Here is a 14249-nt window from a genome sequence, read left to right as displayed (position 1 = left end):
ATATATATATATATATATATATATATATATATATATATATATATAGCCTGGTAGAGATATAGATATTATAGACTTATATTGACCTTATTTCACTTAAAGACTTTGGATTTGAAGGATTTTACTTCACCTTGTGAATACTTGAGTATTTCCCACATTGTTAATATTTGGTCCCCCCCCCATCCTCATGTTTTACGGGGTTGCGCAGACAGTTTTATTTTTCCAAAGGGGGGCCCGACAAATAATGTTTAAGAACCAATGGCCCAGAATTTATTGTCAGGGGAAGTAACGTAAAGGTCATGGATGTTTTCACTTACTGATGTTAAATTAATCTAGAACCATGTTTGTGAAGTCAAGAGAGTTTTTCTGTCTACTCAGAAAGGAGTCTGCATAACTGATAACTTCTGATGACTTCAGATCTGTGAGCTGTGCAACAGAGGTTGTGTTGACCTCTCTTTGTGTTATAAGCATTATAAGTAGACGTCTAAATGCTGGCTGCGGGCAGACCTTGTGACCAGAGCTTCGTGTACCATCAATGTAAGCCTGTTTTCAATTCTGCCTCCTTGCAAGTAAAACTGGGTTGAAAGATCTTCTCACATTCTCAGTGTGGCTTATTTGATTAATGAGATTATTATAGGATAATTATTTTATCCAACATTTATTTAAACTTTAAGAAAGTAGTCACTGTCTTTTCATCTTCAACTGATGAAGTGTTGGAGTCAAACATGTTGAAAATGAGCAGATCACTTTTAGCCAACAGAACACTGGCTACAACTCAGTGGACAGATGACTGAGGTAGTAGTAGCTGAGAGTCATTCACAACACAAAGTCATGCTGAATTGTATGAGATCGTACAGACTGTTTTTATTTCAAGGTTTGGCCAAAAAGGCTGGCTATCATTTTTCAGAATGATATGCTCTTAGAAAACTCAATTGTTAAAAATAAAACTTCAAAAGAACTGCATAAAGAGCTCTACAGTGACTGGTCTGAATGACTATCGGCCAGTGGCCCTCACCCCAATAGTCACTAAATGCTTCGAAAAACTGGTCATGACACACATCAAAACAACCATCAACATCAACGAGGACCCTCATCAGTATGCATACCGTGAGAATCGATCAACAGAGGACGCCATCTCCTCTGTAGTCCACACTGCTCTCACCCACTTGGAGTAGAAAGACTCCTACGTCTGTATGCTCTTTGTGGACTTCACATCTGCCTTCAACACCATGATCCCCCAAATCCTGATAGACAAACTATTCACACTAGGACTAAGCCTCTCCATTTGCAACTGGGTACAAGACTTCTTAACAAACAGACCACAGTCTGTGAGGATCCACAACTTGTCCTACTCCACCATAACCCTCAGCACTGGCTCCCCTCAGGGATGTGTGTTGAGCCCTCTTCTGTTCGCTCTGCTCACATATGACTGTACACCTACCCATCCAGGCTATCATATTGTAAAGTTTGCAGATGATACAGCGGTGGTGGGATGCATCACAAACAATGGTGAGTCCAGCTACAGGCAGGAGGTGGAACACCTGGAGAGCTGGTGCAAATAGAATAACCTTCACATCAGTAGCTATGTTTACATGCGCAGAATTCTTTGACCGGATTGAAATGTGTTCTGTTTGAATAATTCAAATGTATTGTTTACATGGGCCCAATCTGTTCATGATGAGCGTTTACATGCAGCGGGCTTTGTTCTGAACAACAGTACTGACATACGCAGAGTGGTAAACTCTCCTTAAAAAAAACACCGAAGAAGAAGTTCTACTTCCGGGTGAACGTAAACAAACCTGAGCACCCAAAATGGACCCGCGACAGGTTTTAATGATGGTGGAGACGTTACTGCACTCCCTGACTGAGCTACAGGTAATAGAAATAATTTTGAGCTCTTTAAAAGTTTCTAGTAGAAATGTTGTTTCGCTCACCGACCAGTTTTACTTCCCTGACATGCTAATATTATTAGCGTTAGCCAGGCGGAAATGGCAAAGTCGCACATGCGCAGTCAGGTCAGTTTTTTACGATCAGATAAAAACGAACAGATCAAGCGTTTACATGCGCACCGATCGGGTTACGGATCGGCATAAACCACCCGTTTCGTTCTGATCAGAAATTATAACGGATCGCGCCGAATACACAAAAAATAACCCGAACGGAGTGTTTACATGACCCACTTTTATTCCGACCGGCCATTTGATCCGGTTACTTATGTCCATGTAAACATACCCAGTGTGAAGAAGACAAAGGAGATGATCGTGGACTTCAGAAAGAACAAACTCCCCTACACCCCCCTGAACATAAGAGGCTCAGCGGTGGAAGTGGTCTCCAGTTACAAGTACTTGGGTGTACACATGAATGACAACCTCAGCTGGGGCAACAACACTACCAGCCTAATCAAGAAAGCTCATCAGACTCTGCTTCCTCAAGCAGGTGACGAGCTGGTATGGGAATCTCAGTCCTCACCTCCTTCTACAGGTGTGCAGTGGAGAGCATCCTGTGCTCCAGCATCAACGTGTGGCATGGAGGCTGCACAGCTGCAGAAAGAAAAGCTTTGCAGAGAGTGGTGAAGGCTGCACAGAAAACTGTTGGAGTCAGCCTCCAAACCATCACAGTACACCTCCAGATGCAGGAAGAGGGCCACCTGCATCATGAAGGACCCCACTCACCCAGCACACACACTTTTTGCCCCGCTCCCCTCAGGAAGGAGGTTAAGGAGCATTAAGTGTAGAACCACTAGACTGAGGAACAGCTTCTACCCGGACGCTGTTAGACTCATGAATCTCTAACCAGAATAATCACTGTGGAAAATCACAACATGTTGCTGCTGATCTGTTTCATGTTGCTGTGTTCATGTGTGCTCATCTGTTTCGTGCTGCTGTTTGACGTAATGTTTTAATGCTATTAGTGCTTAGTGTAAATTTAGTTGATGTTTTTCTTAGTTCATATCTTAGATCTTGTTACTGTTTTTCTTTTACATTTTATTGTTGGTTATAACTGGGACCCTGTGTACATAATCTCATTCCACCACATGTACCACATGAGATGCGAATGACAAATAAATCTCTCTGAATCTCTGCATAAACGTTAAATAACTAACATTTTTGCTGTTTTTGGTTGAAATAGAAATCAACTGGCCTCATTGGTAGTTAATTTAGTTAGACAAACAGCTCATAATAATATTTTTTAAAAAGCTATTAGCTTAATAATGGAACAAATGAAAAAAGTCAAACTGTGGAATATGCAAGACAAAAGTACAAAGCTGACTCTGATGTTTGGATAAAATTCAAACATTTCATAAACTGAGGTTTGTGTAAGAGCTTTTAAAGCAATGCTTCCCAAATAGCAACTGTTTACGTCTTATCTTTAGTGTAAACTCATAAACTCCAAGTATCTTCCTCCTTGTCTGAAGACAAGAAATTACAGCACTAAAATCCAGATTTCATCAGCATACACTGTGAGCCAACATGAACGTGAAGAACAGGACAGAGTGTCTGACATGTCAGAGAGGATCCTCCAGCAGAAAGGCACATCTGGACAACATCAGTCACTGAAGTGACAGTTATCATTTTTACTGACACCTCTTTAAATGCTGTGCAAAGGAAAACCAGACAGTCTGAACAAAGAACAGTGAAGCAGGACATCCCAGGGCTGAGACACATCCAAGCAGCAGCATGTGTCAGACCTCAGATGATAAGTGGCTGCCCAGCACTCAGAGGACGTCAACACACACTTTACACAGGAGGACGTCTCAGAGACATCTCAGATGTCAGCATCTGAATCTTCTGTTTCTACAACATGAGGTCATTTACAAGCTCTGACCTCATCCCTTCTCATCATCAAATGATTCTAGTCAAAAAATCGGATGGACTGTTGTTTAAAAAGCGACTGGTTTCTGATTCTATCTTTCACACTCTTCCATGTGGAATGACTTGGCTCTGCTGATCATTAGTGATGCAACAAAGCCCTGCCCTCTCCTCACTAATCGCAGCTCGGTCAGTCAGCAGCTGTGTGAGCCATTAGGCCAGTACTCACCCTGTTAGGACCACCACAAAGTCCATTACATTCCAGCCGTTCCGGAGGTAGGAGCCTTTGTGAAAAGCAAAGCCCAGAGCGATGATCTTGATTCCAGCTTCGAAACAAAAGATTCCAATAAAGTACGGCTCTGTGTCATCCTGAAGGGACCGAGAGAGGGAAGAGCAGGGCGGTCATTCATTTACACACACACACAGACAAACACACAGATAGGCAGACAGAGAGAAACATATATTTTATACACTTTACACAAGAAATACAAACAAGTTCTGGCAGCAAACTGTATGAAATTTTAGACACTTTTTACTCCTAAACTCATTTGAAGAGGGAAAAAAAAGTCCATGCTCAATAATCCAGGTATACAATCTAACAATTTTCAGTCAGGTCATCTGGACATCCATCCATCCATTATCTTTACCCGCTTATTCCATTTTGGGTCACGGGGGTCGGTGGTGCCCATGTCCAGCAATCACTGTGCGAGGGGCGGGGTACACCCTGGACGGGTCGCAAGTCTATCACAGGGCCACATAGAGACCAACGAGACAAACAACCATTCACTCTCACTCACACCTAGGGACAATTTAGAGTTACCAATCAGTCTAACATGCATGTTTTTTGGTCTGTGGGAGGAAACCGGAGCACCCGGACAAAACCCACACATCACGGAGAGAACATGCAAACTCCACCCTGAAAGGCCCCTGGACCGGTGTTTGAACCAAGGACCTGCTCGCTGAGAGGCAGCAGCTCTACCAGTTGCGCCACCGTGCTGCCCCGGTCATCTGGACAGTTTCTTCTTTTTTTTTCTGAAATGTTTCCCTTTCCATCCAGAAGGCTTCATCAGTCAAGGAAACACACAACACAAAACTGATTCTTCCCCCTAACAGCCTACTCCAAAATGGAACAAACCAGTTATGTTGTGTGCTAAGATGCTCTCTTTGGCACGTCCCTTCCTCTTGTGATGGCCCTCTTCCTCGACGACAGTCATGTCAAACTGGTTCAAAAAAAAAAAAGTCCATGCTCAATAATCCAGGTATAAAATCCAACAAGCCTTCCGGATAGAAGGTGAAACGTTTCAGAAAAAAAAAAAAAGAAACTGTCCAGATGACCTGACTGAAAATTGTTGGATTGTATACCTGGATTATTGAGCATGGACTTTTTTTGGTTTTGAACCAGTTTGACATGACTGTCGACAAGGAAGAGGGCCGGCACAAGAGGAATGGGAGTGCCAAAGAGACCATCTTAGCACCAACATAACTGGTTTGTTCCACTTTGGAGTAAGCTGTTTAGGGGAAGAATCTGTTTTGTGTTGTGTGTTTCCTTGACTGATGAAGCCTTCCTGGAAGGTGAAACATTTCATCAAAAAAAAGAAACTGTCCAGATGACCTGACTGAAAATTGTTGGATCATTTGAAGATGGTGTTGTTGTTTTTTTTGTTAGACTAGAATCCTTCCTGATTTTAGATGCAGGAATTAAACAAAAATAAAATGTTTGAACATGTTACGTTCTGTGTAATGGTTGCAGGGCCGTCTCCACACACTTTGAGAACATACGAGGCGCGAGAGAATAACCGAACGGCAGCCTGTTGTACTGGTACTACATCCCTTGAAAGGAGAAGCACAGAAATTTTCTGTTTTGGGATGATCGGTATGTGGAATTACGCTTCTTTCAGATCAATGGATATAAACCGATCGTTTCTCTGGATGTTGTCCAACAGTTGTCTGGTTGTCAACATGTGAAACGGTCTGTCCACGATCGCCTTGTTGAAAACTGACAGGTCCAAAATGGGTCTCGTTCCTCCAGACCGTTTTGGAACCAGGAAGTAACGTGATTAAAAACCTGTGTTTTCCTCTCCGTCGGGAACTCTGGAAATGACCTCTTTTACCAGAAGTTCCTGGACTTCTGCATTTAGGGATGAGACCTGGTCTGGTGATGACAAAACCGTCTCTAAAACTCCTCCAAACGGAGGGGGTCGAGCTGCGAATTGTAGCGTAAAACCCTTGTTTATCAGCCTGCTCATCCATCTGTCTGGCGAGCATGTCCGCTGCCACTCCGCTTAACGTTCGTGGAGTGGGCGTGCGTTTAGGTGGTGCGTCATGTTTCTTACGGACGTCTGCCAGTCTATAGCCTTGACAGCCGTCATGCATCGCGGGAGTGTTTTCCACATGACCCAAGGCGAGGCTTCCTCAAAAGGGCTGTGAGCGTGCCTCTGTGCCGCATTCAGGCTGCGGGTTCACATTCATGTCGATGTGAACCGGCGTGTGTTGAGGAGAGGTGTGCGCACCTTCATCAACGTGGCGCTGTTTGGGTGAAAGCTGCCAGGGCCGCGGGAGCGCGCATTTGACACCACTGCGGTGAGACGCGTGCTGCTCCTGCTGAGAGCGAGGTTTCTCACTGGACTCATTCTGCGGTCTCACATTTATGCTGATGCGAGCCGGTGAGCGCTGGGGAGAGGTGTGCGCGCCTTCATCAACGCAGCACTGTTTGAGTGAAGGCTACTGGCGTTGCGGGAGCGTGCGTTTGACACCGCTGCGGTGAAAAGCAAGCAGCTCGGGCTGAAAACGACTTATTCCACTGGACTCGTTCTGCGGACCACATTCGCTTTTGACTGTTGTGTCATGCGAGCATCTCGAGTTTATTTTGGTGCTGCGGTGATTCTGAAAAACCTTTTTTAAGGCCACCGGCTCATTTTGTGTGGAGGATGTGTGAAAAGCCACTATGAGGTCATCCGAGCTGACAAACAGGCTAAAATCAGACACTTTAATCTTTGAATGATGTTTTATTTCAAAGCTCGTGTCATCATTACATACATCCGCCACAAACCGTCATTTTGAATCTTCTCCCCCATGAGCTCTGCGGTTTGTTGTCCCAGGGCGCCACCTGTTGGCGATCTCAGGGAAAACGCTGAAACGCCGGTTGCCTGGATAAGAAGGGCTGATGTCTGACGGGCGGGACTGGTGGTGTAGAGGAGCGGGGAGATGCTGTTGCAGTCGTGGAACGTCGTTGTTGTTGTCTTTGCCCACGACAATCCTTCCAGCGGGCCGGGGGCGGGATGAGGCGTGCGGCTTGATGAGATGGCGCACAGTCTCTGACACCTCCTCTGACTTTTTCGAGTTTTCCAGCATGTCCTTGAAATTGATCCCGAACAGCGCGTCCGTCGCTGATGGGGCCCTCCAACAAAAAGCCTTCTGTAGCTCCTCCGAAAGGGAGGGGGAGTGACGAGCCAGGTGGACCTCTGGAAAACCTCGTCCTCCGGGCTGCGATGCGAGACCGGCAGACAGCAGAAGATGCGCTCAGGTTTAGGATGACATCAGCTGCCTTGCAGAGGGAGCTCTACGTCTCCTCCAGCCTCTTTGAAACGCTGTACGCCAGCAGCGTAATGTATTGTTCGCTGCGACTGCCTGGAGCGCACACTGGTGAGCTCGGTTGGAGTGTGATGTCACCGTCTGGTCATGCTTACCCAGAGGTGCAGGACGCTGGTCCAACCTGGACATCTTTGCTCCGAAAGCCTCCGCCAGGCTCGGTTCCAGGGGGGCACAGAGGGAATTTCTGCTCGTTGAAACCCCTCCACTCTGGTGATGGGTGTGAATGTGGGAACCGGCGCTCTCAGTCTACCAGAACCGGCTGCGGCCTCGTTCCAGCAGGATGTCACTGCTGGGAAAACAAGGCCAGATGGAATCAGGACGGGGAGCCGGGGTGGAGCCCAGAAACCTTCCCGCTAGATCATCCGATCTGGGCAGGGGAAGGAGAGGGACAAATAAAAGTCCCTTCATGTCAGCTGCCTCCTGGATTATGCCGGGCAGCTCCAGAGGAGGGCACCGACGGCTGGAAGTGGTGTGGTCGTCAATGCGAAAAAGATCCGGGGGGGGGGGGGGGGGTGAGCATTCGCTCAGCCCCCCTCGTTCTGACACTACTCTCTCCAGGAGGGAGTGAGCAGCGGGGGCTGCTGCTGACGTCGACTGTTCCGGAGGAGCCATCCGATTCGCTCCGAGAGTCGGCGATAAAAGGAAAATTACAAGATGGCGTCATCCAGTGTGTAGCGACCCGCCACTGAGAAATACTCCTAGGTGCTTACCTTGAAACAAGACAGCTTGTCTGCTTCTCCTCGGGGAGGAAAACTCACCGGGGCGGCAGGAGGTTGGTGTGGCGGGGCCACAGGCAGCCTTAACAAAGCTGGTCAAGCTGGACAACTTCCCTTCTTCGTTCTTCTGACGGTGCTATTAGCTTGCTGAAGAAAAATGGGAGCCGATTACACGCTCTTAACATAATTTATATGGACCAGGTGGGGCCCACACAACAGGTGGGTGTGGACTAAATTTTTTAGTGCGATACTTTGTATGACGGGATAAACCCACCAGCAACAGCCTTAAAGGGTGAAGCCTATACGAAATAGAACCCTTTATGATAAAAAGGCATGCGCCTCAACGAAGTAAAAGCGTGCTTCCGCGGCGCCTGCAGCCTTCATTCAAATGACGCGGCGTTGATGAAGGCACGCACAGGAGAAGCACGCGTCTCACCGCAGTGGTGTCAAACGCGTGCTCCCCCAGCGCAAACAGTTTTAACACGCCTCTCCTCAACACACCGGTCCACATAGACATGAATGTGAACCCACAGCCCGAGCACGGCACAGAGGTGCACTCAGAACTCTTTCGAGGAAGCCTCACCTTGTGTCACGCGGAACACACTTCCACGGCACATGACGATGATCGGGGCGGTAGACTGGCTGACGTCCGTAAAAACATGATGTACCACCTAAACGCGCGCCCACTCCACGAACGTTACGAGGAGTGGATGCGAGCTTGCTCGCCAGACATATGGATGGCCAAGCTGATAGCAGGGGTTACACGCTGCAACTTGCAGCCCGACCCCCTCCGTTCGGAGGAGTTTTAGAGATGGTCCTGTCATCACCAGACCAGGTCTCATCCCTAAATGCAGAAGTCCAGGGGTTCCCGACGGAGAAGAAAACACAGTTTTTTTACTCACGTTACTTCCTGGTTCCTAAACGGACCGGAGGAACGAGACTGATTTTGGACCTGTCAGTTTTCAACAAGGCGATCATGGGCAGACCGCTTCACATGTTGAAAAGGGGCAGCAGTGGCACAGGCTCAGGTGTTGACGTCACTCCTGCTAATTCTGGGCTTCGCCATAAATTGGGAAAAAACTCGATTCTCTCGACCCAGATGATTGTTATCTGGGAGTGGGGCTAAACTGGACCACCATGAGAGCTCGTTTAGTTGTTTATCACAGACGAGAATCGACACTCTAAGAGTCCAGCTCCACCACGTAAGACCGGGCAGAGTAGTAACAGCTATTTTCCGTCATGAAGTTTTTAGGAATGATGTTGTCAGCTCACACAGTGGCCCGCTGGGCTTAATACACATGAGATGCCTCCAGAGATGGTTTGCTCGTCTGCGCGTGGATCCGGTGAAACAAAAGAGACGGACGATCACTGTTCCTCCCTCAATGAGAACAGATCTTCGACACTGGGAAACCCCCTGGTTCTGTCGGAGGGAGTCCCCATCAGCAGACCTATGTCACACGTGTCAGTCTTCACAGACGCATCATTGTCAGGTTGGGGGGTGGGGGTATCTCGAGCTGTAGGGGTGCTGTGGCCTCTCTCACAACAGCTTATCTGGAATGTCGAACGGTTCTGAATGTGATTCAACACTTTGCTCCTGTGCTACAGAATCAACACGTTTTGATTCACACAAACAACAAGGTTACTGCTACTTACATAAACCGGCAGGGGGGTGTGCGCTCAGCTCAAATGTTCACATTGCGAGAAAACTACTGTGTTGGGCACACCAAATCTGCTCTCCATCAGAGCAGTGTACATCCCCGGTGTTCTGAACAAGGGGCAGATGTGATGTCCAGGGGCGGTTTGCGTCACAGGGACTGGACCCTCCACATCGATCTGATGGCCCAGACGTGGCAGAAATTTGGCAAAGCGATTTGCAACACGAGAAAACGCTCAGTGTCAACTATGGTTTTCACTGAGCCCGCGAGACGAACCACCGCTAGGGGTGGACGTGTTTGCTCACAGCCCATGGCCCAAAACGCTTCTTTACGCATTCCCCCCCCACCTCCTCTGATATTACAGTTTCTGAACCGACTTCAGGAGGAGGATTGACAGCTCTCCTGGTGACTCCCGAGCGCGTGAACGCACCATGGTTCCCGGTTCTACAACGCCTGTTATCGGGGCGCCCGTAGACACTGCAGTGGAGGGAGGATGCTCTCTTCCAGGCAGGAGGAGCAATCATGAGTTACCCAGTAATAGGCCAGCACCTTTGGGTCTGGCCGCTGAGCGGATCCGCTTAGAGAGGATGGGTCTCCCACAAGATGTAGTGCACACAATCTAGGATTCACGTGCTACATCCACCACGGTGCTATACACATAAAAGTGGACAGTTTTTCAGCGCTGGTGTACAGAGAAAGGTGTAGAGGCCCATGGAGAGGCATGTCCACTAGGCGGCGTGCTGTCCTTTCTGCAGCAGCTGAGAGACAGAAATTTGGCGTTCAGCACGATTAAAACATACGCTGCAGCCATCTCTTCCTGTCACGAAGGGTTCGGGGACAGAACAGCTTTTAATCATCCGCTGATGAAGCGGGGTTTTTTTGAAAGGTATACAGAGATGCAGGCCTGTTTCACGCCTACTTGCTCCACAGTGGGATTTAACGCTGGTCCTGTGGGCCCTGATCAAGCTCCATTCGAGCCACTAGATCAGTTTCCAATTAAATTCTTGTCTTTTAAAACAGCCCTGCTGCTGGCTTTAGCATCCGCTAAGAGGGTGAGTCTGCCCTCTGTCACTCCGTCATGTCTTAGAATTCAGGCTGATGGCAGCTCAGCTGATCTAAGACCGAATCCAGCTTTTATGCCTAAAACATCACGAGCTCTTTTAAATCAAGAATGATATCGTTGGAGGGGTTTTTCCCCTTCCCCCCACAAATCAGAAGAAGAAACATCTTTCCATCTGCTCTGTCCTGTGCGGGTGTTGACGTGTTCCATAGCGCGCACAGCTGCAATGCGTCAAACTCAACATTTCTTTGTGCATTATAGAAATGCATCTGCGGGTCGCCTGTTATCCACCCAGCGCCTGTCACACTGGCTGTGTGAGGCCATTTCTGAAGCCTACAGAGCATCAGATTTAGAGCCTCCTGATAACCTCAGGGCGCACTCGACCAGAGGTATTGTATCTTTGACTGCTTTGCACAATGGTATGACAATGCAGGATATTTGCACTGCGGCCGAGTGGTCAACACCCTGCTCATTTATTCGCTTTTATCTACGTGATGTGACGGCTCGTTCCATGACACATTCTGTCCTTAGTGTTTTAACAGAATGAATATTGTTGTTTCAGGGAACCCTGTTTAAACTCACATCTGACTGCATGCATTACAGTGTGAGATGTTGTTATCAGCCACAAGTTGTGACTGTTATTTTGGTTCTATTGTCATTAATCAGTTCATGACTATTGTTACCAATCAGTTCATTTGATTAATAAACAGCTCACTTGCTATTATTAATCTGTTCATATTGTTCAGCCGTGAATCTGTTGAATCATGGCCCTGTTTCAGCATCTTCCTTTCCCCGTTGAAAGCTTTCCGGGGCGTTCATGCACTCAGAACGCATAACTACACAGCATGCGTCTGTGCATGGTACGCATACTTACGCAACGCGTAATTACGCACATGGAGAGCTGAGTGACAAGGCGTTTTTTGGCAAGCTGCCGCTTCGTATGGTGTTCGAATGGACCAAGTGAGGCTAGGACCACATCTGCTTCGCCCTTAACCCACTAAGTGACAGCTCTTAAAGGGCGAAGCCTATATGAAATAGAACGTTGGTTACGTACTGTAACCCCAGATTCTATGAGTATAGGCGTAGCCTTTTAAGCGTCGGGCCTCACTGGCTCCTAAATGGCTGAAGAAAAAGCTATTTGGGAGCCGATTACTTGCTCTTAACGTAATTTATACAGACCGGGTGGGGCCCACACAGCAGGTGGGCATGGACTAAATTTTTCAGTGCAATGCTTCGCATGACGGGATAAACCCACTAAGCGACAGCTCTTAAAGGGCTACGCCTATACTCATAGAATCTGTGGTTACAGTACGTAACCAGCGTTTCTTCAGGTATGAGAAAATACAGTGTTTTGTTTTGTTTGTTGTTTTGGTCGGGGCTCGCCCTGAAGTTGGTAAGACTTTACAAAGGCAATAATTTCACTTTTGTAAATAAAATCACTGTTCTATCATATAATCCTGACTTAGTGGCTGCTTGAGTGGTGCAGAAGTTGGAATCACCCATAATCAATTGCGTCCCGGCGACTGATTTAGCGCTGGGGTGTAACATCACACAAACACTTCATCCATCTGTTCGTGGCCCAGCCCTTCACTTCAATTTTAGAACCCATTGTGGCCCGCGAGTCTGGTCCAGCCCTTCGCTTCAATTTTAGAACCCATTGTGGCCCGCGAGTCTAAAAGTTTGCCCACCATCTATCCATTATCTTTTACCCACTTCTTCCTTTTTGGGTCACGGGGGTCACCGGTGCCCATGTCCTGCAGTCACTGTGTGAGAGGCGGGGGACGATCTAACTAACGAACAACTTGAATATCCTGATACATGCTCAATAATCCAGGTAAAAAAATCTAAACAAGTTAAATCTGGTCCTCTGGACATTAAAAAGAAATTTGTTGAAACGTTTCGTGTTTCATCTGAAAGACTTCTCAGACTGAGGAAGTCTTTCGGATGAAAGACGAAGTGTTTCTACAATTTATTTTTATTTTTTTATGTCCTGAGAACCAGATTTAACTTTTTTAGAACAACTGGAATATTTCCTGGTTGCAGTCCAGTGGCTTGCATAATAGGAGACAGGGCCCACTTATTCCTTTTTTCAAATGTAAGTGATGATGGACTAACATCACAGAATCAAACCCGAAGACGTATTTGAACCCGTCATTTTGACTATGTGGACTAAAAGTGTCAGTTATCTGACAGCAAGCAGCTGGGAGTCAGATTACTGACAACAGCCTCGCCCCCGTCTCTGTCAGGGGATCATTGAACAGAAGGGCTCGCAGCATTTATGTCTTTAATGGAAAAGGCTTAACAAGAGAGCTGAGATGGGGGTGGGCGGTGAGGCACAGCAGGGGTAATCTGAGGTAATGCAGAACAGATAAAAGCAGCTCTGCAGGGTTTAGGCTTCCACACCAAGGAGACAAACAGAGCAAACAGGACTTTGACACATCCTGAGAAAGATGTGCTGGCAAAAAGACTAAATTTTGCCATTTCTCCACAAGAAATACCTGTTGTGGATCTAATCACTGCCATTGAATTTGCCATTAGGAACAACTTGGCAGAAACAGGGGCAGAACAACTCAGAATTAAAATATAAGCAACCCTCTCCAGTGCCAAGCAGCCTCCTTGAAATCTCACACCACAGGAATGAAAAGTGATAACATCACTCAGCCAGGACCAAAACATCATCATTTTACCAGCTGACAAAGGAAGATGCACAGTAGTCCTCAACACTTTAGATTACCAGGAAAAATATATATACATAACTGAGTGACAGAAACATCTACGAGACTCTGAAGAGGGACCTAACTACCACCTACAAAAAGAAAGCCACAGATTACCTGCAAAAACTTGAAAAGGAGAAAACATTCTATCAATCGTACAACTGTACCCAGGGGAAGCCACTCCCTCTCTATATGGACTTCCTAAAATACACAAAGAAGGAACACCACTCAGACCCATCGTCAGCAGCATGAACTCAGTGGCATACAATATTGCTAAACAACTAGTTGGTATTTTAGCTCCTCTTGTAGGAAACACACCTTATAAAGGACTCCATTGATTTTGCCAACGAAGTTCAACATTTTAAACAAACCCCCGGAGAAACCCTTGTATCGTATGATGTGACTTCTCTTTTCACTTGCATACCCATTTCTGAAGCAGTACATCCATCCATCCATCCATTTTCTTCCGCTTATCCGGAGTCGGGTCACGGGGGTAGCAGCCTAAGTAGGGAGGCCCAGACTTCCCTCTCCCCAGCCACTTGGGCCAGCTCTTCCGGGGGAATTCCGAGGCATTCCCAGGCCAGCCGAGAAACATAGTCCCTCCAGCGTGTCCTGGGTCTTCCTCTGGGTCTCCTTCTGGTGGGACGTGTCCAGAACACCTCACCAGAGAGGCATCCAGGAGACATCCTAAACAGATGCCCAAGCCA

The 14249-nt window shown here is 47.1% G+C and overlaps 1 protein-coding gene across 1 annotated transcript in view; it reads right to left on the bottom strand.

Annotated features, from left to right (window-relative positions):
- The window catches only part of cacna1ba (calcium channel, voltage-dependent, N type, alpha 1B subunit, a), a 668325-nt gene that overhangs the window by 633443 nt on the left and 20633 nt on the right, over positions 1–14249 (bottom strand). Inside the window, exon 3 of the mRNA XM_037680745.1 lies at positions 4036–4175. Coding sequence (XP_037536673.1) covers positions 4036–4175 — 140 coding nt within the window. The remainder of the gene's footprint in view (positions 1–4035; positions 4176–14249) is intronic.

The sequence above is a fragment of the Nematolebias whitei genome, chromosome 8, assembly GCF_014905685.2.
Source record: "Nematolebias whitei isolate Nwh7 chromosome 8, NemWhi1, whole genome shotgun sequence".
Classification (NCBI taxonomy): Eukaryota; Metazoa; Chordata; class Actinopteri; order Cyprinodontiformes; family Rivulidae; genus Nematolebias; species Nematolebias whitei.
This window is presented reverse-complemented; position numbering and strand designations above follow the sequence as displayed.